This window comes from Notamacropus eugenii, chromosome 1 (genome assembly GCF_028372415.1).
Source record: "Notamacropus eugenii isolate mMacEug1 chromosome 1, mMacEug1.pri_v2, whole genome shotgun sequence".
Lineage (NCBI taxonomy): Eukaryota > Metazoa > Chordata > Mammalia > Diprotodontia > Macropodidae > Notamacropus > Notamacropus eugenii.
In genome coordinates this window covers 151446813-151474612 of record NC_092872.1, presented here as the reverse complement: position 1 = coordinate 151474612, position 27800 = coordinate 151446813, and the positions used below count along the sequence as shown (strand labels likewise).

General features: G+C 35.4%; 1 protein-coding gene across 2 annotated transcripts in view; it reads left to right on the top strand.

The window, feature by feature from the left end:
- Positions 1-27800, top strand: part of ENTREP2 (endosomal transmembrane epsin interactor 2) — a 594790-nt gene that overhangs the window by 554768 nt on the left and 12222 nt on the right. For both annotated transcript variants that reach the window (XM_072616748.1, XM_072616759.1), the window contains exons 5-8: positions 959-1066; positions 9826-9986; positions 10606-10741; positions 23632-23707. In XM_072616748.1, coding sequence (XP_072472849.1) covers positions 959-1066; positions 9826-9986; positions 10606-10741; positions 23632-23707 — 481 coding nt within the window. The remainder of the gene's footprint in view (positions 1-958; positions 1067-9825; positions 9987-10605; positions 10742-23631; positions 23708-27800) is intronic.

Here is a 27800-nt window from a genome sequence, read left to right as displayed (position 1 = left end):
ATTTTTATAAATTGAAGAACATTGAAATGATCAGAACAGGAGAACAATTTATTCAAAAATAATAATGCTGTAAAAATGTACAACTTTGAAAGCTGTGAGAACTATGAGCAATATAGTGACCACTGATGATGAAACATGCTATCTATTACAGAGAAGCAACAAATTTACAATGCAAAATGAAATATATATATTTTGGTATACAGCAACTGAGCAAATTTGTTTTGCTTTTTTTTCCCAATGGGATGGAATTTGGGAGGAAGAGAAAATAAATTTCTGCTATTTGTAAAAAAAAAGTGGGGGGGGGGTGGAATATATATATTTTTTAAAATGTCATATAACAGGAAGCATGCTTAGTTGGAAATGGGTTATCTCTATAGACAAAAAGATATTTTAAAACAAATGCGAAATTATTATTAGAAATATTTACAGAGATAGAATGTCTGGTTAAGGGTCCTGTCCAACATGGACTTGCAGGCAGAAGTTCCAGCATGCATACCTTTTTTCTATTATGGGGCTTAAACTGATTTGTCCAATGTAATGCAGAAGAAATGTTTGCCTTCTTTCTCTTGGTTTCTTTCCATGTCATAGATTATCAGAATTATCATTATTCTTATCTTTTAGATTATATTATTTATGGGAACTCATTAATTATATCCTTATTTTTCCCCAAAAGCAAAATTCTACATGATAACTATAAACAAACAAAAAAGAGTTGAAACAGCCATCTGCATTCTAAGTCTAGGGATGTTTATTTTGAATCATGAATTAATTTCTGTCATGAAAATGTATGTGAGTAGATCTTTCTTAGAAGAAGAAATTGTATTTCAACAATTAAAGCCATATAAAATTGATAAATGTAGTCAATTATCATTGTCAGAGCTGTCGCAAATATTTGGGATTCTGTCATCTGTATTACTAAGATAAGAACTGACATTCTATTGTGTATCTTTTTTCACAGGACCTGTTATTCAGTGTGTGTGCTCTCAACATCATTTCTACCATTGTTTGTGCTTTGGCTACAGCTATGTGCTGTATGCAGATGGTTTCTTCTGATGTGTTACAAATGGTGAGTGTATTTTAATGCCATACATCCATATGTAGATACACATATCTAAGTGAAATGAAATTTGAAAAAAAATGTATATCCTTTTTTTCTTCAGAAAAGTTATTAATAGGAATAATAGACTTTCTCCTATTTATTACCAGCTTGAAGTTAGTCTAGAGTTGAGAATTTCTATCTTCTAACAAATGAAAAAGGACAGGATGTGGGTTTTAGGAATTTCTACAGCCTCGTAATAATAATTCTTAATACTGAGAATTGTTAAATATCTAAGTAAATTCACTTGTTAGATGAAATTAATGGGAATTTTTATCTCATTAATTTTGTGAATCATTGGTATTCCATCTAATTACAGATACCTAAAAGTGTTATTTATTTCAGTCATGCTGCCACATGAGATGGACCATAAATGATTGATTAACCAATTTTCAATAGTTCTGCTCCTAAGTAGTCAAAGTGTGATGTCTGATGGGACATCCACACTCCCCTTCTTTCTCTCTAGGATGGCTTAGTTATCCCAACTAGCCCTCATAATAGCAAGTCTGGAGACAAAAGGGGTGGTTCCCAGAGGTGTACTGGCCATGATCAAGACCATATTACTACTTCTGAACTCTCAGGGTCCTTGAAGTAATCATGTTAGAGGGATGCTGACAGTTCTCTAACTTGTTACTATAGCTCCTGAAACCCCACTAGTGTGTTTCTTATTTACACAAAACCAATCACAATATAATCATTAACTCTTGCACATGGAACATTTACTAAACAGTATTTAGTATGCAAAAAGTTTAGAATGCAAAACCAAAAATAACCTTATGTTTATTCAATACAAGGCAAAACAGAAGTAAGAAATAGGAATGGTAAAAAGATCACATCTATTCCTAAACCAGGGTCATTTTCTCCCATTCATGTACATAGTGTCCTTGGGGAGGAAAATGACACGCACAGAAAAACCTAGCAGTAAAGAACTTGAGAAGAAAAATCCATGTGCCTGGGAAAACTCATGACTAAACTGTCTGCAGGCTTTGATATCCCTAGTTTCTTTATAGAACACACTATACCGTATGTTACCTGCTGTTCAAAGCTGTTTCTCCGTTACTTCTGGCCTCTAAGGCATTATCAAGCTCTTTTAGCACACAGCCACACTTGGCAGTGTGCTGAGAAAATGTTAAGAATTTTTTGAAAAGGTATACAATATTAGTGTAGCTTACAGCAAAATAGTCATAAAGTTTATCTTTTCCCTTTGCTTTCTGCTTTCTGAGTGTGTCGATAGCAGTAAAAAGCAACGCAGGTATTCCTGTGAGAATTTCTCTTTCTTTGGCTGTAGATGGCAATACAGACAAATCCAGCCAGATCTTTGGCAGGATTCTGTCTTCCTCAAGCAACTTTCAGGTCCTCTAGAACTCTGCCCCAATGAGGATACTAGCTGCAGTCTACCTGGGGTTTCTCATTTATCTCAGTTTATTCAGTCTGAAACACCTCCTCTTATCTTCTGATTCTCCACTGTTTTGTTCAGATGAAGTAGCAAGAGAAAGTCTCCCTGATCAGCTTCTCTCTTCAAATTGCTGCTTTCTCATTCTTTTGATCTCTGATTTCTTATCTTCTGTCTTGCTTTGGTCCTCTCTGACTTTTAGTGCCTGGTACCAGAGCCTCTTCCTGAGTCAGTGACCTATATCTTTAAATCCATTTGAAAAACCCAGAGTCTACAATTCTGTCAGGTATGACACAAACAGAAAAATATATAAATTTTCACTCAGTCCACAGAAAGCTACGTCCTTCAAAATCCTGAAAGCAGTCATATGTAAATGAACCAGAGGACAACAATGCCTTGCAGATGTTACCACATTCATTAAGGGCTTTCTTCTCTGAGAGGCATTGTTCTCTCCTTGGTCCTTTTAGAACAATCCATGTCTCTCCTCAAGCATTTTTTATCTGATAGACTATGTTTCTTCTCCAGTTGTTTTTATCAGTGCTTCACAAACAATTTTTTAGTTCTCTTTCAGCAACCAAAATAACATAACAAAGGAGAGGTACTTTAAATAAGCATGTAGCTATAACCTCACTGACATAGACTAGAACCCCTAGGAAAGCTCATTCTTTGGGTTATAGAGTCCTTTCTTGCCCCCCCAAAAAATCTAATACTTTTTTGAAGAAAATGAATTTTATCTATTGGGATTGGCCAATATTTTTAAGATTCAGTAGTATTTCATTTGCATGCTTTAATCCAGTTAATAGATTTGTCTGAATTTTCCTGTTAATAAACCCCAGGTAATCAGTGTTGTCTTAGGGAAGAGATACTCCTAAAGGAAGTCGAGTCAAGCAATTCAGGTTCTATCTCTTAACATCAAAGACTTTTAATTATTTTAACTCAATCAGTATTTTGTCCTCAAATTCAAGATATTATATGTGTATGTGTGTGTGTGCGCATTTCTTTATTAAGAGAAAAATAAAAACAAAACCCCCCTTTATTCCTTTTTAGTAAACCAGGATTTTAAAAAAACCCACAACCCTCACCTAAAAGAAAAAAAAGAAACAATTTTTATTTATATTGGAAAAAAACATGTTTTTTACTTTGGTAGGAGAGTGTTATCTTTTTTTTTTATCACCCATTTACCCCATCATAATATGTCATTTAAGCAAGCTTGGAAGCCAGAACACAATTTTAGTGTGTCATTACTAAGATTAAAAAAATTCTGTTCTAATTGTATACCCTGCTCAAACCCTTTGAACCAGTATAAATCTACTAGGATTGTCACAAGGAGTTACTAACCTTTTAAGGGGGCTACAGTTTTCAGAAACATTTATGCATTGGCAATGAACTTTTGACCCTATTCATGGAGGCTTTATGCTGGTTATTTTCTTTGGCATGTATTATGAAAGAAAGGTTAAGTACCTTGTGGGTAGTACTTACCACATCATATTTCAGTGAGAAGCAATAAATTTTAAGGTGCTTCCTTAAGCAAATATAAGAGCTGTGAACTGCAACATTGTACATTGTGTTACAGCATATCGGTATTAAGAACAAAAGTACTGGGTAAAAGCTGATAGATTGTAGCATGAATTTAGTGCTTATTATGTGCTTAAGTTATATGGAAATTGATGGTTCTTTTAAGTATGGAATAATCATAACTGTGAGATAACCTAAGATGGTAGTCATTAAAAATTGTTATTCTTACATGATAGTATATAAATTATTTATTATTCTCTGGAAACCTCAACCACCTTGCTGCTAGTTTGTATAATATTGTGACTTGCGTTCTGGAGAAACTATGAATTCCTTAAACTGATATGACTTGAATTTCCTGTATTCTCTTCATGTCTTCTTCCCGCTTTCCTCCATTTCCCCATACCAATTTCTCTCATTTTGTTTGTGTTCCAATAGCCTGCTGACATGTTATTTAATTGACTTACCCTCTCTGTGTGTCAGTTTCAGCCTCTGTAAATGGGAAGATTAATACTTTCCCTCCAAGACTCTGGATTTATGAGATAGTATATGTGACAGCTTTTTGAAAATGCACAGAGATCATATTGAGCCTAGTTTTTCAATGTCTGACATAATAGAAATCTCCTAGATAAACATTTCTTGGTTCCTGGCCTCTTAAGAAAAGTGACCAATAGTGAAGTTTTTCTGTTTTTACTCACAGAGTATGTTTTGTTCCTGTGACACTGGAAGCACATTGAGATATATACTTAGTACTAGTGTCACTGAATCAAATTATCTACGCTTTAGGGACTATTGAGATATATTTCATAATTGCTCTATTTTTATTTTTTTAATTTTAAACTTAATTACCATCAAGTACAAAAAAAGAACAAAAAACAAGTTTGTATAAGAAATAGAATTTCAGTTTGTATGATATTTTTAGAGAAGCATAAGTATATATAATTTAATGGGATGATTACAAGACACATTTATTTATCTCTTGCACTTTTTCTGATGTACTTTAAAAATGTTTTATTGGTTCTTTTTTTCATAACTGTCTAACTGCTAAGCCTCTACCCCACTCTTCATTCAATGAGTCCCTCTTTGTAACAAATTACCTATCTTTATATATAATGTTGTTAGAATATATACATATATTTTGTATATAGATCTATCTGTCTGTCTGTCTGTCTGTCTATCTGTCTCTCTGTCTATCTTAGAGCACAAAAACCCAAAACCTTCTCAAGGGAGGGTTTTGTCTATCATGGGCAGAATAGCAGTTGCCTTTATTCCTGTTCCATGTAGATGTTCTTCTATGTTTTCATTTTCACTCATGCATCCCAGGTATGTCCTTACACACTTACATATGTTCACATATCACACAGACATGCTTTAAAGTTAATCCATGGCACAATAACCTGCGCATTATGGTACACTGAGGAAAAGATTGACTTGAGTCACAGGACCTGGATTCCTGATGTGACCCTGGACAAGTCACTTAACATTTCCAAAATGAAAAGGCTGAACAAGATGATCTCTGAGGTCCCTTCCAGCTGTGATCCTGTGGACATAAGTACACCAATCTCTTTTCTTTTTGTCTGTGTGTATGTGACTCTTTAGGGTTTGTAAATCACTCTAAATACATTTAATTCTTATTCTGAACTCAACAAACACTAAATAAAATAAGAACTTTTTGCATGCACAATATCCCATCTTTTGTCTCTGTGCCTTTGGACTTCATGTCCCTCACACCTGGAATGTATTCCCTCCTTACCTCTGCCTCTTGAAAGCTTTGATTTTCTCTCCCAGGTCTTCTTACTCAAGTGCCATTTTATACGAGGCTTATTTATACAAGGGCTGCATCACCAGCTCCAGGTAGCTTTTTGTAGGATGAGTCCCAAAAGGGCATACTATACAGTAAAGTCTGAGAGTACAGGTTTCTTTTACTTTCATCTACCAGCCCCTACTAATATGCTCACCATTGATTATTAGTCAACAGCCTCAATTCACTTTTACTAAAATCTTTAATAAGATAGTATTGTAAGAAGACTCAAAGGTCTGGGGTATGCTCCTCACAAATACACAGAATACAGGGCAAGAGTGAGTGGCTTAAACCTAATGCATGGTGGTAATGAGGCATACATTACAAAAATTTGTGGCCAAAAGGTAAGCTTACAACTCCTCATTACTGGATGCCTCTTCTTGAGTACACAATATTCTTTGATGCTGCAAGAGATCACACTCCTTGGATCTGCTTCATCACTTGGGAGTCTATCAGCATTTCTGTCTGTGCGTGTCTTCAGGATGTCCTCTAAAGCATTCCCCATGTTCTCTGATAACATATTCACTTAGGAGGGAACAGAGGTAGAATGAAATTCTCTGCTATTCTTAGGATTAATTCTTTCTCATAGGTCTGATTCTGGAACCTTTCACTCATAGACTGATCTCCTGCTTTTCTGAATTTATCAGTAGTTTGTTATTTTCTGCAAAGGTCTAATGGGTATTGCTTTCTTTCTTGGACAATTCAAAGAAAATGCACATCTCATAAAGAAATAACGCATACTTTTTATACACTTTTAAAATGTCATATCTGTTAATTGACTGTTGGCATAAGACCCCACCCTTACATATGTTTCTCATGTATTGTATCTCACTGTTAAAATGTAATCTCCTTAAGAGCTTAGATTGTCTCACTTTTGACTTTTTATTCCTAGATCCTCACAGTATCTGTCAATTAAACACCATTAATAAATGCATTTTTGAAAACTGAAAGCCATATAGGTGGGCTATATTCCAAAGTTAAGTCATATTCAGTCTGTGGTATGCCAAAAACCCCACGTCTTTTTCAGGGGAACTTCTCTCTAGCCTTATCTCTACCAAATGTAAAATTTCAGAAATATTTCTTAAATTTTCATGACATGATACAATGTTAACTTGAATTTGTTACCCAGTGTTTTAGCTATTCTTCCTATCTTAATTATCTATAAATTTGATATGCAAGCCACCCATACCTTTACAGAAATCATTAATAACACATATTGAACTGCACAGATTCAAACCTAGGTTCCTGAAGCACTTCACTGGAGACTTCGTTCAAGCAGTTACCAACCACTCTTTGGACCAGTCCCTTTGACCTATCCCAAGAACATTTTACTGAATAGCCATCTAGCCTGTGTCTTTGTATCTTTTCCACAAGCAAAGCATGAGAGATTTTATCCAAAGCTTTGCTAAATTCTAGATTAACTACATTTACAACATTCCCCTGATTTATAAGGCTAGTAATCCTGTCAAAATATCTGGGAGCAAAATATCAACATTTTCTACTGGTAAAACCTTATTAAGTTGTATATAGTGCAAAAGAAGAGACAGAGAGCAGAATTCTAAAAGTGCAATGATTTTGAATGAGTTTTCTTCCCTTTTTTTTCATATTCAATTCCAATTTAGATAAGGAGTAATTGTTAGTACTAAAATGTAGATTTGTTGTTGTTGTTCAGTTGTTACAAAATCTAGAAACTTGTGCATAAAGTAAATACACTTCTAGGATCATAGATCCAGAGCTAGAAAGGATCTTGTAGGTCTTCTAGTCAAATCCCTTCATTTTACAGATTAGGAAACTGCCCAAGATTACATAGGCAGTTAGTGGCAGAGCTAAGGTTCAAAATTTGGTCCAGCAATGCCAAACCCAAGACTGAAAATTGGGTATTATTTCCCACTGTAGCAGGCTTCCTATCTCTTACAATATAAAGATGCTTATAGTGTTAAAGTGGGAGACTATGTTAATAGTAGTGATGCTTCACACAAATCTAGAACATGAGAAGTTTCAATCATGATTTCAGAATTTTTTTACTTGTAAAAATAGTTTTGAGAAACAAACAAGGAAAATACATTATTTTTAAGGTATCATTAAAAATATAATATCAGTATTAATTATATAGGTGTTTGTACACACACACACAGACACACCAAATAGTATAGCATCAAAGAGTACGTAAAGGAAAAGCTAATTTAAAGACAAAATTACTTTTATAGTAAAAAAAGTTATAGTTTTAACATTCTTCTTTTAGAACTTGTTAAGTCTAACAGAAGACAAATGAAAAGGAAATTATCAAAGTGGAATATTAGAAAAAACTAGACCTGTGGTAATTATTAAATGGAAACATTTAAAGGCATACTTACTTTTCCATATCACATTGTATCCTTTTTGGCCATGTACTAGAGCATGAAAATCTCATAAATAAATGCAGAAAAGCAGAAATAGCCAATACATTCTTACAGAACATAATAAAATAAAATAGTAATCAGTAAAGGAAACAAGACCAAATGATGCACATCTAAATGTAACCTAAATAGCATAGAAAAGTAAATTATGTTCCTGGATTCAGAGATTCAACTCCTGGAATGATAGCCTAAGGAAACACTTAATAATAAAGAAAGACTCACATATGCCAAAATATAAATAGAAGCATCATTATTTGTAATACAAATTCAGAACTACACATATGCCCACTAATTGCAGGGGTAAGTGAAAAACGATGGTACTGGAAGGATGAATGAAGGTACCTTGAATGAATATGAGGAATTTAGAGAAACATTGAGGGATTTAAATGAAGTGATTCAGAGTAAAGACAGCTAAGCCAAAAAGCAATATATTTTACAATGATTATAGTTTAAATAAAGGTAACACTGAAAGTCAACAAAGCATCAAATTCAAACTCAAAAACCAATGTTAATACTGTATTGTCAAAGTTAAATCACTAAATTAATTTTTTACATAATGTACTTTTTACCACAGCTAGGTAGCATAGTGGACAGAGTGTTGGATATGGAGTCAGCAAGACTTATCTTTCTGAATTCAAGTCTGATCTCAGGCACTTACTACTTGTGTGACTCTGGGCAAGTCACTTAATCCTATTTGCCTCAGTTTCCTCATCTGTAAAATGAACCAGAGAAGGAAATGGCAAACCACTTCAATATCTTCACTAAGAAAACCCCAAATGGGGTCACATAGAATCAGACATGACTGTTAACAACTGAGCAACAACTTTGTAGAGAAATTTGTATGTTTGGTAAATATCTATGATGTCAAAACAAAACATCCATTTAAAATTATGATAAGCTATTTTTTATTTCTTACTCAATTATAAATTCATTCATATAAATTTCATATGTTCCCCAAGTCCTAGCACAATACATTGAACAAACCTACAAATGTTTGTCAAATGAATGAGTGACTAAAAGAATGCGTAAATATAACATCTTGAGAAGTTAGATAAAGTAACCTAATACACGGAAGCAACAAGCAGCAAGTGGCCACTTCCAGAAGCATGATGGGAAAATTTTCATGAGAGATTTAAGAGGCACATCTATTCAAAGAAAAAGTACAATAGAATCGTCTATTCTTTCATTGAACAAGTCAGATAACCTCCTTATTGAAATCATTCCACAATATATCATTAAAAGAATTCATAAAGACTATTTCTTTACCAGAACTCTTTTGCAACCAGGGAATTTACTAAACAAACATTGTCCATCAGGGTTTGGTAGGAGAAGATATGTAAAGAGTTCTGCAATCTTATTTTCCTTAAAGAAACAAATAAACAAAAGAATTAAAATTCAGTATATCAGTATTTGAAAAGCAAGCTGTAATAATATGTCTAGGATAAAACATTACTCAAGGAAAACTTTTCTTTCTTAAGTATGTGTTTAACATTCCTCGCTTGACAGTTTAAATTACATATACTTTAAATTTATAATTAAAGCTCATATATAATTAAGTTAGACACACACAGCATGTGATGTCCTAGTAGTTCTGCACAAATAAATCTGATTCAACTTTATTTTTCAGTTTCTTCCACAGAGATCACATTCCACAAACCCAGACTGTATGACTCCCCATGGAACCATTCTCCACCAGACCTTGGATTTCGATGAATTCATACCTCCAATACCTCCCCCACCCTATTACCCACCAGAGTATACCTGTACACCCATGATAGAAGCGCAAAGGTTCATCTTTTCTTTTATATATCTGTGATTACTTGCCATAGTTACATAGATCAGGAAGCAATAGTTGGGCTGGGTTTGTTAGGAGAAGTTGAAACCACTCTCAACTTTCAGCGAACAAATTAACAAGAGAATAGCAAAGGTAAGAAAGAGTGTTTGATAAGAGACTAGAGGTTCAGTTGTGAAAGAAGTGACAGTTTAGATCTGGAACACTCATTATTAGTATTGTTGCAGTGCAATAATAAAAAAAAAATAATTCTGGCAAGACAAAAGCAGCTCTTTTATGTCATAATGGAGCATAAAACTTAAGCTTCTATTAAATTACAGTCATTAATATAACACACAAAAGTTGAATTAAAAATTTAATCATCCGTATAATTACCTTAATTTAAAGGCAGTGTTGTGGAGTTGGTTAAATAGTTGATGCGTCCTCCCAGGAAAAAAAAATAAACTGAAAGCCCAATGAATTAGGGTTTCATTTCATTTACATGACAAGTATGTAGTGAGGAAAACTTTTCACAAGATTATTGCAGTTCTGTTTGCTTTGCTATAATAGAGAAACTTAATTAGTTTTCTTGCTAAGCTAAGGCATTATAATAAAATGCCCTTTCTCTCTTTTCAGAGGACTTCACTTAGAATTTCCTCATTCTCCATTCAGTACTTTGTATGAAGTTGCCATCAACAGTCCTGGGATGCTTTATCCAACAGAACTCCCTCCTCCATATGAAGCAGTGATTGGACAGACACTTGCAAGCCAGGTAAGAAACATTTTCAAAGACAGGCAGTTGGTGTAGTAAAAATAGAACTGAATTTGGAGTTAGGAGAGACCTGAGCTCTAGTCTCACTTCTGACCAGCCTGTGAATTTGGGGGGAAAATTACTTAATTTTGCTGACTCTCAGTTTCCTCAAATGTAAAATGGAAATAATTAAATCTCTAGTATTTACATCACTGAATTCTTGTGAGTACCATGAAATGTTGTATACAAAGCAGGTTATAAACCCTAAGGTGGCATGTAAATGCCAGTTATTATCATCATCTCGTTTTCATTTTGTCAGTGGGTTTCAGACAGAAAAGTCCTGGAACAAATTGCTCTCTTGCTATTTTTGTTTTATGTGTAATCTTATGTGGACTATTTCAGAGGTAGATAAAATAACCACTTTTTCTATTTGAATATAAGTGTTCACATATGTGTTCATCCTCTGTAGGTTCCCAGAAAGTATTTTGGGTGCAACTCCATTAGCAGATCAGGTTTAGCAGAATAATTTTTACCTCCTTCTACTCTCACATGTTTAATCTCCTCTACCACATCTCTGTATTGTGAAAGGTTTTTGTTCCCTGAAGCTTGGAGATTAAAAGTATTTGGCGTAATGAAATCTATTAAAAACATTGTTTTAAAGTTGTTGTTTTATTTATAGACCAATGTTATGTCTGGGTGACTGTCGGTAACAGTTCAGTCCATGTACTCCTTGAGTTGTCTCAGATATGCAGTATGAGGATTTCTCATCCATTAGTTCCTGTATTTTATTGAGTTCTGATGTGTAACTCTAGCGACCAAATCATGGCTTGCTAGATATTCCATTAATTTTTTGTAGCCCATGGTTCCATGTTGCAAAATTTCTGCCATTTTTTTGCAATATCTATTGATTACAAAGCCTATATTGATCACTTAAAGCCAACCTTTCTCTAATTACTGGTGGCAATGACCTGGTCCTGGATTACCATCATAAGCCTCTCTGAGACCACAAACAAACATACATGACTCAACCGATTATTTGATGTGTCTGTCGACATTTTGTGGAGTGGGTTCATGTGAACATTGTTTACTGAAGGGCCTTTTGATTTTGTTCTTGGATCTGAACCACTTCCTAGTTACATGGTTAAATTCCACTGTGTGTATCTATTATCACCCTTGACTATTGCTTGGTGAAATGATGTGTGCTTGTCCCAAAAGTATTTCTCTAGGATTCACATTTCTTCATTATGTACTTTAAGAATGTTTGTCATTCATCTTTCTCCTTTTTGTAAAATGTGTGATTTCTTTCTCTCGCTGCCATAGGGTGATGGTCCCTATCTTTCAAAAGTACCATACAATTTTTGTTGGGACACTTTCCATGTTTGTTAATGTTCATTTTATGATTTCAAAAGTGCAGTGAAACTGGTATGGTGTAGGTATTAATTGATTTTCTCTATCCATATGTATTTATTTGTGAATAGTAAATGTATTTGGAAGATTTTACTAGACAAAAGATGTCATGAACTCTTTTGTCTTGAATTCTTTCTCATTCTTTATGGACTTTCTTATCCAGTTCTCTTTTGTTGAAGTAAAGACATGTCTAAGTTCAATACTTCTAACAGAAAAAATGTCCAGATGTCTAGGGGGTTTGATAAAATAGTGACATAATTCATAAAAAAGTGAACCAAATATTCCTAGAAAAAGAGTTCAGCCCAAGACCATCTCAAGTGAATATAATCTTATTTCTCTAGATGCTTCAAGAATTGCTTCCTTGCATGGCCCTGGTTTGATCTAGACTTTTAGCTTCCTTCTCGTATTCCTCCTTCCTTTTTTCTAACCCTTCTCCTCATAGCCCACTGGAGAGATAAGGGAGCCCATATTACTTCCCCAAATTCTATGGAGTCTCCAAATTATCAGGCCCCCAAATGGTATCAGTATCATGCACATTGTTATGAGTCGTAACAACCTCCTTAACAGATCCTTGTTGAATTAGTCTTCAGTGTACAAGGCATTATGCTAGATACTATGGAGAATACAAAACAGCATAATATGGAATCCCTACACTCATCCTACAGCACCTAGCATAATGTTGGCTAATCACCCTATAAATATTTATTAAGTTTTGATTAACTCTTACTGAAGAGACAGGATATATGTACAATACATACATAAATAATAGCCCAAGACCTTATGTGAGTACCAAATGGTACAGATATTAAGGGAGTTCAGAGCAAAGACTGATTATCACGGACTAGGGTAGTTAGGTTAGGCTTCATGAACCATCCAGACCTTGAAGAATGAGTAGGATTCAGGTCTCTGACAAAGACAGGGAAGAATATTCCAACCAGGAAGAATAATTTAAGGAAGGGTACTCTGTAACAGGGTGTGCAAGGCATATTTGAGAGAAAGTAAGTAAAGCAATCTGATTGGTGCTTCACATTTATGAATCCAAAGAAGAAAAGTGGACTCACCATTAGGGTATGATATAAAAATATGAAAAATTTCTATTCTCATCATTTGAATATTTATTCAATAAAATGGAATTGTTTTTCAATTAACTTTTTAAAATGCTGTTCTACAATTATTTAATTTCATTATTTGTACTAGTTGTTCCAAGGAACAAATTCTGTCTCCAACACAGAGAGCACATCCCTTGATTTGTCCTGCCATGCACATGGCGGTTTTCGCTAGGCAGATGAGTCACACATCTTCGTCTTCACTATCTTTTCCAAATCTCTTTGCAATTGAACACTCTGACATTCTTTACTCAAGGCTTGAAATCTTCTGAATGCACTTGTCAGGACACACAAATACGGGTGTAGATAAGATGCTTCTAATTTTGCCTCACTGTGTAGACAGTAAAAATAGCTAGGTGTTCTTTGCCCTTCATTCCTCTATTATAGAAACAAAAAGGGAAAACTACTTGAGGGAAAGAAATTGTTCTTGCTAAAGTAACAGAATTGAAGTGTTTGCATCATATTGTTTCTAAGCTGTTAATTATGGAAATTCATCCTCATTTGTTTTAAAGCTGTGCCAAAAACACCAAAGTGCTTTGCTGTTTCTATATTTATTATCTGTTTAATTTTCCTTTATGTGGCAACAATTTAAATCATTGTTATATATTTTTAAAAATTACAAGTAAGATTTGTAGATACAAGGAACTTACAAATCTTAAGATTTGTATATACGTGAAGTAGTCTAGATTGTGATCATGGCCTGTCATAAATGTACAAGGGCTGACCTACATGAATGATGACATAAGCCCAGTGGTCATAAGTTAAGTGATTCTGCTCATCTCCATGGCAGTGTGAATGGCCAGAACCTAGTTCATGCTGCTCCATGTATCTATTCATAATGCCCCTGCGATAACATTTAGTATAAGGTTTCCCTACAGATGGTGGGGTTCACTGTGCACAAATAAATAAGAATACCTCATCATACCAACTAAAAACGGTTTTCTTTTAACCTAGTAACCTTCCCTACTGATAAATCAGACCACAAAATCCCATGTAATTAAGAGCATATGACCATAGCTTTAGATTTGGAAAGGGTCATAAATGGTCATTTAATCCAACCTTTCCATTTTACTCATAGAATAACTGAGACCTCAAGAGGTTAAATGATTTGCCCAAGGTTATACAGATATTGAGTGGCAAAGCTAGAATGCAAGTCGTTTTCTTTCTTCAGAGTTTTTTTCCACTGTACTGTACTGTCTTCCAGATACTCTCTTTGATGTAGTTCATAAACAAGAAGTCACCCATAAAAGGTGTCCACCTTCATGGATAAGAAATGTGAGACACTTAATTGTAGCATTCCCATACAAAATTCCCCCACCTCTTCTTGAGGGAATTTGAAGGGTTTCATTCTCAAGATGTAGAGGGCACACATCCCTAACCACCATAAATTCTTTGTTGTATTATTTCAATTACTGGTTCATATTTTGATGAGAGGTAATAAAAGGCTTTATCCCAGAGTTCAGGCCTTGCCTCAACTAGCTAGTCAGATCAGACCACTGCCGCAGACTCAGCACTACAAGACTGTACCCCATGATATCTTTACTAAATACCACTCTCCATCACTGGGATCCATATTAGACCTCTACAACAAACTCACCGAAAAAGAAACAACCTTCTCCTCACCCCATTTTCCCTTTAATCTCCAGATAATTTTGTCTGTGTTGAGCCACCCTAATGGCTCAGCCTTAATACGTCAGATGGGGCTACTCAGAAAGCAAGATGGTGCCTTATGAGGCAACACTTGACAACACTTTCTTATAAGTTGGGTTGGGATCACTTTTGAAGTCTTTGTGCATTGTTTTAATAGAAGAACACTCTTTTAGAAATAGGAGGAATCAAGTTTTTCATAAAGGCCTTCAGGCTCTGACAAAAAGCCTTAATTTTATTGGACAACCGTATGGTCACCCACAAGCAAAGAAAGTACTCATCACATTCTCAACTTCACAGCCATTAAGATTGTATTTTGGGCAGCAAACAATAGTTCCTTTGATTGGAGTATCACACTTAGCAACAGTGGACAATGAAATAGGAATCTTTCTCTCCTCCCCTCCCCACAATTCAGCAAATACCTATTTTTTAAAATTAAATTGTATTGTTTTAAATGAATCTATTTTCTTTCCTTCTTATCTCCTCCCCACCACCACTGGAAAACAAACAAGTAAAAATACAAAATCCTTGTGATGAGTAGAAGTCTTCTTAAACCATTTGAATGAAATCCTGTATCAATAATCTTTGAACTAATAGTTAGCAAGTTACTGCAAACTGCTGAAAATTGGATAGAAATGTTACTTTCATAGCAACTATGTTGTTCCCACGTCATCTTTGAGGTAAACAAATCCCATTATTCCTGGGAGGGATTCCACTCTCATCTCTACATATCAAAAGCCTCCTTTTCTTGAAGGTCAGATCAGGTACCATGTCCTCTATAAAGCCTTCTTTAATTCCTGCAGATGAAAATGTTTTCACAAAAAACTCCTAAATGTTTTCAGGGAGTTTTGTCTTAGTATCTCCTTTGCCCTCCTCACACTCTACTTCGTACTGCATTTCCCTATAAATGTCTTGTCTTCTTTAATCAATTATATATTCTTTAAAGGCAGAAACTATATTAATTTTCCATCTTTATGTGACCAACACATATCATAGAACCTCATATAGTAGGCATAATAAATATTTATTGAATTGCTTTGAATATCTGTTCCACACCAAGATGTCACATCCCTAACCACCATGAATTCTTTGTTGTATTGTTTCAGCTACTGGTTCCTATTTATATAATCCCGTAATACAAGGGACCTGGATTACAAAGCAGATTTTTTTTGTCCCTTCCTATTTACTTTCATTTACCTACAGGCACCAACTCATGGTTTTTCACTGAGGTTCAGAACCAACTACTTTCTCCCTGAGACCTCAAGGACCTCTGCTTCACAATCTTCTGAATTGAAGAAGAGGCCAAGGAAGGGATCTTTCCTTCAACCAGCATCTCAAGCTACCTGACTAGCCATATACAATTTACAAAGATGATTTAGCCACACTAAATGGAAATGATATTCATTCTGATCTTTCTTGAGGCTACATAGTGCAGTGTGCAAATTTTTGGCCTGCCCTTAAATCCTCCCTCTAATACTTGCTAACAATGTGACCACAAGTCTTTTTACCACTTTAAATATGAAGCAACTCTCGTCTAATCACCTACTAGATATAGACAGGTTCCAGTCTAAATAGGAAGTTCCTATACCAACAAAATCACATATCCTTGATGTATTAATGAAAAATTATTATGGTCTCATTTTCTTCCCTTCCTCCCCTTCTAAATTTATTTATTAATCATTTTGGGGCAGAGTAGGCATAGTTAGAGGGCAGCTAGCTGGCATAGAGGATAGATTACCAAGTGAATTCAAATCCAGCCTCAGGCAGTTCCTAGCGATGTGACCCTGGGCAAGTCACTTAACCCAGTTTACTTCAGTTTCCTCATCTGTAAAATGAGCTGGAGAAGGAAATGGCAAACCACTCAAGTATCTTTACCAAAAAAATCCAAATGGGGTCACAAAGAGTTGGACATGACTTAATAACAACAACAAAAGCATAGTTACAGCTCTTATGGTAAATATCTGTAGTCTCCTTCCCTAAAAATTACATGATAGCCACCTGGCCCTCTTTAAATGATTTTATATGTCACAATATTCTATGAATAAAACCTCATCACTTACAACCTCCTACCAAGAGTATGAAGATTCATACTGTCATTCTCATTCTCTCTCTCTCTCCCTCTCCCCCTCTCTCCCTCCTTCTCCCCCTCCCTTCCTCCCTCTCTTTCTCTTTCTGGAAGCAGTCAAAATTAAGACTTGCCCAGGATCGCACAGCTAGTAAATAAATGTCTGAGACTAGATTTGAACTCAGGTCCTCCTGACTCCATGGCTAGCTCTCTATCCGCTGTGCCATCTAGCTGCCCCCTTATTGTCATTCTCACAGCTGCTCTTTGTTTCTTATCCTTGTCCCAGCCACTTAGTGGTCTCACTACATAATCACCACTTAACATTGCAACTGAGAGAGACAGTTTTTGCATCTTTGGATAAACTCCCAATAGTGGGCTCATAAGATTAGAGGTCCAGAGCTGGAAAGTGTCTCAGTAACCATCTAGACTAGCCTCTGAGATTAGGAAACTAGTAGGCACAAGTGGGATTTAAATCCTACAGTAGAAGCAGCTGCATTTGTAGGTTAGTAGGCACATAGGTAAGTACATCATGCTAAAGAACTACATGTTTTCAGAGAACTTCCACATCCTTAATTCAGTGGTTCCTTGCAAAAGCCTTCAAGTAAGGCAGTTGTAGAAAGTGCTAAAAAGAGGCAATAGAGATCTCCATAATCTCTTTCCTATAGTAGTGAGACTCAGAGTAGGGTCTAAATAACACCTTGTTTCTGGTTCACAAAAAGAAATGGAAAGTCTACACTTGTTGCAACTGAGGGTTGCCACGTGAGTGGAGATGCTTTCTCAAGCCCCTTAAGTAATAGACAACCGACTGCCAGTGACAATAAATCATTAGAGAAACTGTCTGGTAAATTACTAGAGGTTTTCTTATAGCTTTCCTGTCTCTGTTGCTGGTTACACTATGGCCTGTGTCCCAGACTGAGAAGACCTTGTACACAGAGTAGCAAACAAAAGTAACATATTGATGTCCATTTGAATTCCTTAAAAGCAAACACTGCTTTCCTCTTAAATTAGGGGATGATTTGAATCAGCATAGTAATTAGAAAAATTCTCATTTTTATTTAGGTATCAGTGGTTAATATTATAATATTTATGTTGCATAGAGATAGTAAATATTAATGTTAAGATGCTCATAGAGAATTTGGATTCCTCCAGGAAAATGATTATTAATACAAAATATGAAATTCTTATCTTTCTCAGTGGTATTCATGAAAGAGAGTCCTTATGGGAAGCATGGGGGTCATTTAGTAGTACTTGGGCACTGGGGAGAATTTGGTTCATCAATATTTTGTCCTATTATAGCTGCATAAGTCACATTTTCTAAAGAACAGAGAACTCTGGGGACGTATTGCTTTCTTCTGAGCACTTTTTGAAATCTGTGAAAAGATTAGAAAATCTGTAATTTGGCTTTGTCGAAATAACATTTCTTTTATGAGTTTTGTATCTTTTTGAACATTGAAAAAAATTTAAATTCGAGGATTTTTAAGTGCAAATATCATGGTGTAGCCATTGCTTTTCTACAGTGTTTATTTTTTTTCATTCCTTTGAAAGAGGCCATCTGAGCAAGTTATTCAGACCTGCTGAGAGCATCCCAATGACTTGACGGTACTCTTTATTGGGTCCTAATGGCTTAGTGACCACTTTTCAGTGCCGTAGACACTGTTGAGGGTATGAAAGTCAATGAAATCCATTACCCTCTACAGAACGAAATAGGAGTCCACGCCAGCTGCAGACTTCCCCAGGGGGTGGACCAAGAGTTCTGACCTGACTAAACATTAAAGATTTGTTCCCATTTAAAGCAAGAGTCCTTTCCCCCAGACAAGCAGAAGGTTAATTGATTCCACTTGCTAGTATAAACTGCACATAAATTACATATCAGCAGTCATTTTTATAAAGAGAGGAAGACAGACTGACAGAAGGGAGAAATATAAGCAGTACAGAAGCTAGAGAGAGATGCTAGAAGGGGCTGCTCTTAGAGGTAGTCCTGAAATATATTTTTTTAGAGTAGTTTTTTATCCTACTTTTAGAAGTTAGTTATTTTTAGGACTGATTATATTCATTTAAATATACTTCTCAGTTATATTGAGCATACTCATTTCTTTCATATTCATTTTTACCCTGCTGATATTTCATGTTGCTGTGGTTTTAGATAGAATTCTTAAGCAGCAAGTCAGTAACGTTCCACTGTGGTCCAACTCATTGATTATACATTGATAATTATAGGATATTTTGTCTGTAAATATAGTGAAAGGGTCCTCATTTTGTTTTCTTCATTTCTGCAAACATTGCTTTTGTGGGGGTCAGTTTGTGGCTTCAGTATTCCTCATATCATTTAAAAAAAAAAAACCAATACTGTTCAGCAACAAGAGTCAATAAGAATGGCCTGTAATACTTTACAATCATTATGCACAGAAAAGGGTTACTGGATAGGAGGAGCAGACATCTACACTATCTCAGTGTTGTTGATTTGAGCATGATTTGACCATGATCTAAGCCCTTGACACAAAGAGATCATTCCTAAAGATGCAGCAGCAAATAGGGGGTTGTTTTCTTAGTCACAAAGCATTTATTAAGTTCTTATCATTCTAGAGCATTTTCAGGGACTTATCCTGAATTCCAATAATAAAGATAGTTACTTAATGTTTTTCCAATTAAATAATATTTTTGCCTTTAGGTTACAAGTGAATTTAGTCTTCCCATAGAGGGAAGAGAGCATAATTATACAATTGACACTTGCTAAGAAAGTTCTGTAGATTCTTGGCAATTTTAGGAAGTCTGCACTAAAAATTCGCATTCACAAAGCAAAACAATGCGAATCCTTAGTGCAGATTTCCTGAAATTGCCAAGAATCTGCAGACTTTTTCCATAGAAAACACTAGTTTGGTATAAACTTAGAAATATGGAATAATTTCCATGGTTTCTTGTTGTTTTATTAAGAAATTTCCATCATCCCTTGAGTAGGGAAAAACAAGTTTACATGGCAATTTATTCTGTCATTATTACTATGGCTGACAAAAGTAGCATAACTGTGAATAAAATTCCTTCCATTTAATAGCACAAGAGCATGCCATATTTGTTATTTATGTGACATCTACATTAGAATGTTTATGCTACCATCTTTCCTACTGCCTGTAGTTCTGTGTACGAGGCCTGGTTTTAAATTTTTTTTTTTCCAATTTAACTTTGTGACAGATTTATTCTTTATCTTTTCATTAGAAATGCACTTTAATCTAAAATTCTGTATGGCCCAATGGAAAGAGAACTGAACTAAAGTCATGAGACCCAAATCTCATTCCCAGATGTTTGATCTTGACCAAATCACATACCCTCTCTGAGCCTCAGTTTTCTCATCTGCAAAGGAGAGAGCTAGACTAGATGTTTTCATCCCTATTCATTCTAGCATTCTATGAAAAGCTCTTTTCCTAATAGTTCTAGTAGAGGAGTGTCACTTTCAGTTTTATGGAGGGCCAAGTTCATTTGTAGAGATGTGATGGATGATCATTTCTAGTATCTGCCACCTACAATAATCAACATGGAGTAAGCAATATTTGTCATTTTAAAAAATGCCATCCATTTAATGCACTCCTGACCTCGACGTAGTGTTTACTTTGGTACTTTTACTTTATTTATGGTAATTTATTAACAGGAAGTTTTTTTCCCAGACGGTTGGATCTGAAAGGAGCTATGCCAAAAACTAATGGTGATGGAACGCAGGAGGACAGGTTAGGGAGGAGAGACAAGAGAAGGGCATTATGAAAAGGAATGAGTCTCTCATGGTAATGATTGCCTTTTGTGATTCAGGGAAAGAATACTTGATAGATCTGTGCACCACTGGGTATTTATGAATATTGATTCAAATCTTCATAAGTAAAAATCAAGAATATTACTAACTGGTGCCCAGAGTTATAAAGTTTTGTATACTTTTTGACCCATCACTATTAGATCTCTTTCCCAAGATCATAAGGGAAAAAGGAAAGAACATATATATGTATATCTTCTAAAATATGTATAGCAACTCTTTGTGGTGGCAAAGAACTAGAAATTTGAGGGGATGCCTGTCATTTGGGGAATGGTAAGCAAGTTATGGTATATGACTGTGATGGAATACTACTGAGTGGTTCGTAATAATGAGCAGGTTGATTTTAGAAAGACATGGAAAGACTTGCTTGAAATAATGAAGAGTGAAATGAACAAGACTCAAGAGAACACTGGATACAATAACAGCAATATTATTTGAAGAATAACTATATATGAACAACTAAGTTATTTTGAGTATTGTAAATTACTCAAGTCATCTACAAAGGACCTGTGAAGGAAGACATTATCCACCTTCAGAGAAAGAATCAATAAGTAGAAGTGTATGTGGTATCGGGAGAGTGTGTGCGTGCGTGTGTTTTAAATGATGGCCTTCTCTACTGCAGGATGGAGGAGAGAAGGAAAAAAGAGGAAAAAAAGATTATTTACCCAGTTTCCTCCCCTGTAGATCAAGACACCATATGTTTATTAGTGACTTTATACTCCAAAATGAAAACACATTCACATAATTTCAAAAATAGAATTAGAGTCCTAAGGAAAAAAATGTAATAACAGATTATGGCAACATGACAAGCCTGAACTTGACTAGAGTAAGATTCTGCTTGACTTATTATTGCCCTATAGAATAGTTATTTTCTGTTCATTATTTTGCTTTCTTTGAACAAGTAATTTTTAAGTTTCTGCTATGTTTGTTTGGCTTGAGGCCAAAGTGAGATAATTTATGTAAAGTACTTTATGAACCTTAAAATGCTATATTAATGTTAGCTAGTGTTCTGATGACTCCTGAGGGCTGAGCCCAGGAAAGGGAGTGGAGCTGTGTTTGCAGACGAGGAAGGCCCAGTGCTTCTTACGCTGGAGCTGGTCACTCATTTCTCCCCAGAGCTAAACCCGTTAGAGTAGTGTCCTAATACAACATCAAGTCCTTGAGGGTGGAACTTGTTTTGTGTTTGTCTTTGTGTCTGCAGCACATAGCAGGCACTTAATAAATGCTAATTGAATTCATTAAGTAGTAACTTTATAGAATTCTCAAAGCCACCTGACAGACAGACAGTATCTCATATTCTTGCAGTGCTGAGGACACAGCAGTCATTTTGTATTTGCAGTAACTCAGAGCCTCAGTTTAAAGAGTAGAAATAAAAATCCCCTGTTTGATTAAAGTGGCAAGGGATACGTAGATAGGCAGAAATCTAATTACTTGAGTTGAAATCTAACTACGACACTGGGGCTCAGATCACTTCTCCCAGTTTCCCTTAGCAGCTCATTATTTATAGCTGAATTCCCTAAGCAATTTTGAAGTCACTTAGGATTTCAAAACTGGGGTTTTTGTAACTGAGGGTTACATGCATATACAATAACAAGCCACTTTAAAATAGATTTTGCTTGTATACACATACTGTATGTACAGAGTTGTTCACATTCGAAGATGTTGCGGCAGCGTTATCTAAGTATGCAAGCATAGCTTAAAATGTGAATCTTCCTAGAAACAAATATATCCACCAAGAATCATGTATGTATGTATATGTGTGTGTACATATACGCACATTATATGTGTGTGTGTACATGGATATATATATGTATATATATACATATACATTTCTAAGAGGAATCTGTGAATCTCTTTAGTTATATATACAAATATATACACATATATAACATATACACATAGATATAGTTATACACATTGGTATATATACATATACATAGTTTATATATATATGTATATATATATATATATACCTAGTAAATAATATTATATATAGATATTTACTTGTTAAAAGAGATTCAAAGGTTGCAGATTCTTCTTAGGGAAGGAAGGAGAAGAAAGCAAGAAAACTCCATAATGCAGGGACTGGGAATCACAGATACTATCTCCTCATTGAGAGTTGGGCTTGGAGGAAGGAACACCTAGATTCCAGTCCTGCCTCAGATACATACTTACATACATGACTCTGGAAGGCTATAAATTGCAAAACAAGTACCAGTTTGCATTAGTAGCAAGAGTTTCCTCATTAGAGGATCCCTATGCCCATTAAGTTTCAAGATTAGTTTAAAAAAAAAAAGTTGGAATATTTCCTTCGAAGTAAAGGAGGTGATGTGAAATTAAGAATAAGTACTGTGAGATGATAAAAAAAAAAATGAGGAAAAGAAGGCTATGAAACATTTTTCCCCAGGGGGAACTGAATTTAAATGGAAGAATTAAGTAGAATTGAGAATGTAGAATAAAGGGAAGGATGGGGAGAACCAGTATAGGAGATGTCATAAAAGGCCATCTGTGTGGTCTTCTGGGGTTATGAGATCCATCATTACTATCCAGTGGCAGTTGTGTATTCTCTAAATGGGCCACACTTTCTTGAAGAACCAGAGATCATCATATGAGGGTAGGGAATGGCCCTTCTCTCTTTTGATTTCCACCCCCTGATATTTCAGGGAGGTCAGGAATGACCTTGGAGTCATTCTTCTTCACATCCCTACCCTCATCCTAGGGTGAAAAGATGAAAAACAATGTGTCAGTGTCACAAACTGAACCAGAGCTCTTGAGTGAGCCTTTATGACTGAATGGCAAAATGCCATGTAGATGATTTGTTTCAGCTCTGATCTCTAATGAATCTGAGTCTCCCTGAAGTCAGACATGTGCTGCTTTTGCTCTCTTGTTGTAGGTTACCAGTCTAGACCAGCAAGTAACTGAATCGAGCTTGGGGGATCCAAATACAACTGCTGGTTTCAGCACACAAGGTAAGCTTACCTCATAGAGTAGATGTCTTTATGGTGACACTTAAAATGATCATAGTTTATAGAGTTTCCAGAAGAAATCTCTTTTATTCTCCCGTTGTTTCTTCATTTTAAGGAGATTGAACTGACAACCATTTCTTAAGTTTTGTTTTCATTCTTGATTCCTCCTTACTTTTGCCCAGAACTGATAGGTGGAAAATTAAACAATTGGTAGATCAGAAGCATTCCTTTAAGGACATCTCTGGTCAGTGAATTCCCTTCTGCATCACTTCTTTTGGAGTACATGAGATTTGGTCTTCCAGCTTAGTTCCTGGTTCCAAAAAGAATCCGTACGCAACACCACCCTCGGGTGGAGCTAGGGAATCCTGGTCCCCTCTTTACAGTTGAGCACCACAGTGATCCCTGTAGTGAAGTCTTTACCCCTGAGAGAGTTGAAGGACTATCACTGATATAAATAGATACAAAAAGATTTCATCTGTGGATGAAGTACATTGGCTGTATCTCATTCAGTCAGTCAATCAACAAACATTTATTAGGCACCAACAACGTAGCAGCCTCTGAAATCATATCCTAGGAACTTCTATTCTAATGAGGAGTCATAATGAATAGTATATATAAGATATATCCCCAAAGTAAGAATAAGAATAATGCACAGTGATGGAAGAAAGAGCTCTAAATGAGAGAATCTGGAGTCACCTTTTCTAAAGTAACTGCTACTTGAGCTGATACTCACGAAGAGCCAGGGTTTGCAAGCAGTGAAGGTGAAAAGAGAGAGGAAGCAATTCCCTTCTGAAACAGGGTATGACAAATAGCCTCAGACAATCTTAAAACTTTGTCCTTCAATTTTAATAGAAATTCTAAGCAGAAAGGCATTTCAAAGATACAACAGAAAAAAAAAGATGTAAACCTATTAAACAATTTATAGAAATGTTTTCAAAAAATGGAAAATATTTAAGATACTATGAGTGTTCAGCATTCCAGGCTTCCCAAAATGCTTATTGATTGGAAATAACAACTTCAGATTTGGCAAATGGATTTTGCTTGTATTTTGCTAATAGAAAGGGAGCTGCTGAATGGAATGAAAACAGGTTTTTTGAGCCAAGCCACATTCAGTAAACAGATTATATAGTAAAGGATGATATGGTTCCCTATAATTCCACTTCTCAAAAGAGCTAAATTATTAGCTGTGTGCTCATCCTAAAAATGTCTAATCAAAAGGACACAACAGAGGTTTGAATAATTCATCTTTCACAAAAAACTTTTTTGCGGCTTAGGTGTTTGTGGGGTTTGTATTAACATAATACATTACTACAGTTCCTGAAAAAGGATATATTTACCCAAACAATAACTAGAGAAAAAATTTGGTAAGACTAAAATAAAACTGAAATTAACTTTACAAACATTATCACGTACTGAGAATTTTACTGAACTCAATTTTTCATTATCTGTGCAGTAATTTTACTTGGGAGGGTGAGGGAAGGTGTTTCTTTTTTTCTAGTGATTATCAGAAGTAGCTGCTAGCTGGAATACTTTCGACCTTCCTTTTCAAATTACCTTTCAAGATGATATGACTTGTATTCTTTTCTTAGACAATATGATTAATCTGTTTTTCCGATGTGTGAAACTCTTCATAGAATGTCATTATTTTGTTGGGTTCATTACTATTATCCCTTTTGGAATAGGAAATTTAAAAAATAAAAATAAAAAAGCACAAATAAAGTGCAATCTTAAAATGGCAACGCCTGTAGTTAAACAATGATTGTATAGGTTGAGAGAGAAGAATGTTTTTATGGGTTTTCATTCATTCAGTATCATTTCTATTCACTAAGCATTTGCTATCTGCTAACAAAATTCTGTGTTAGCTCCTGTGAGGGATACAAAGTCAAATATGATATATTCCTTGCTCTCTTCTAGAAGAAATAATATATTTACACAAATAAGTATAACCATAGCAGAATAGGATGAGTATCACAGGAAAAGTACAGAGAAAATTCAGAAGAGGAAGAAATCTCTGCTTGATGTCCTTGCCAGTGTTGATAATTCTTCCCCCACGCTCACTTTCGAAAAGTTCTACTATTTAATTCTCTTATAACTTTAGACAAGTCAGTTCCTATCTGGGACTCAGTTTATTCATCTGTAAAATGAAAGTATTGGATTATATGACTTTTATTTTCCCTTCCAGCTCAAAACTGTGATCTACATTTATAATTTATTTGATGTGCATAAGCCTGTTTAGTATATATTTGAATGCCTACAATATGAAAACAAAAACATTTAACAAATAATCATGCATTAAGTGCTTACTCCATGCCAGGCTTGGTGCTAACTGCTGGGGTTACAAAGATCAAAATGATGAAATAAGTCTTTCTCTAAAAGAAATGACTTTCTGTTGGGGGAGTTAACATGTACATATATAAGAAGATACAGAATAAATATACAGAGAAATTCAAAATGAGTACAAAGTTGGTAGGAGGGAAGACACTAGAAGTTGGGGGAATCAGAAAGGACTTATTGTATTTTGTATGAGGAACCCAGAAGGCCAATTTGGCTTGGACTATAAAGTATAGGAAGGGCAGTAGCTATATAAGTCTGGGAAAAATATGTTGGGGTCAAGTTGTGAAGGGCTTTAAAAACAAAATGGAATTCATTTTTTTTTCTAAAAACAATAAGAACTCTGGTATTTATTGAGTTGGAGAATCATCTGCTCAGATCTACATAATGAAAATCACTTTGATTGCTGTATAGAGGATTGATTGTAGTGGAGAATGTAACCCGTGGCAGGGAAGCCAAATAGGAAGGCATTTTAATAGTCCAGAAGAGAAGTGAAGAAGATCTGAATCAAGGTTGTGAGTGGGTGCATGAGTAGAAATAACAGGATAGAGGTAAGAGATGGGAAGAGAGAAATGTCAAGATTTGGCAACTGATTGAAAATGTGGAGTGAGAAAGGGTTGCAAAATATGGTGTCTGGAAAGATGTTAGTACACTCTACAGAAATGATGAGTCAATAAAGGAAACTGAGGAATGATTAGACAGGTGAGAGGAGAACTAGAAGAATAAAGGATGCTGAATACTCAGAAAGGTAGAAAAGTATGCAGAAGGAGATGCTGGCCCATAGTGTCAAATGAAGCAGAGAATTAGTATCCATGCAGTAATAAACGTGACTATGTCGTTGGGGCAATGACATACTCAAAAGCCTATAACACAAAGTGGAATGCAAAAGTCAAGTAAGGGATACAAAGAGTCATATTAGTTCAGGATAGAGAGAGATTGTTTTGGATTGGGAAATGAGGAAAGATTTCTTAGAGGAAGAAGTCTATGACCTAGGTTTCGAAGGTTAGATGAGAACCTCCAGGATACCTCAGAAAACCTGGGTAACACTTTCATTTAGAAGGCGGAAGGAAGGAGAGGAGACAGAAGAATAGCCAGGAAGCTAATAAGTGACCCAAGTTCATACAATATCATGGAAATCAAGAAAGGTAAGACTGTAAAGAGTCAGCTATGCCATAAGTAAGGGGAAAAATGTCAAAGAGGATGCAGACCAAGATGGGAATTTGGCAATTTGGAGATTATAAAGGCTTTTGAGAGAGAAGGTTCAGTGGAGGGATTAGGAGCAAATGCCAACTTGAAATGGATTTTAAGAAATAGGAACGATAAGAATGCCAACAGAACAGTGGACTTTGAGGAAGTGAGAGTGTATGAATGGTTGTCTTATTCATGGATCTCTCTTTAATAATGGATCATCTGTGAAAGAGCTGGGATTTGCCCCTGCCATCGCTTTCCCTTTTGAATCATGTAGCTTGACTCCCAAACTACATGATTAGCTCTAATCCCTTTTCTGACCAACAGTGCTATATCATCTCCACACATCTTACAGAATGGAAGGAGACTAGATCCGTAATCTAATTAGTATCCATATCTAAAATTCAGCATGTCACAAACTCAGCTCATTGTTTTCTTCCCTAAACCTTTCCTTCTTGAAGCTTTGCAGTTTAATTTAATTTTCATATTTTAACAGATACTTATTGAGCATTTACCATTTCTATAGCGATCACCTCAGTTCTTCCAGTTGTCTCAACTTCACCACCTTAGATTCATC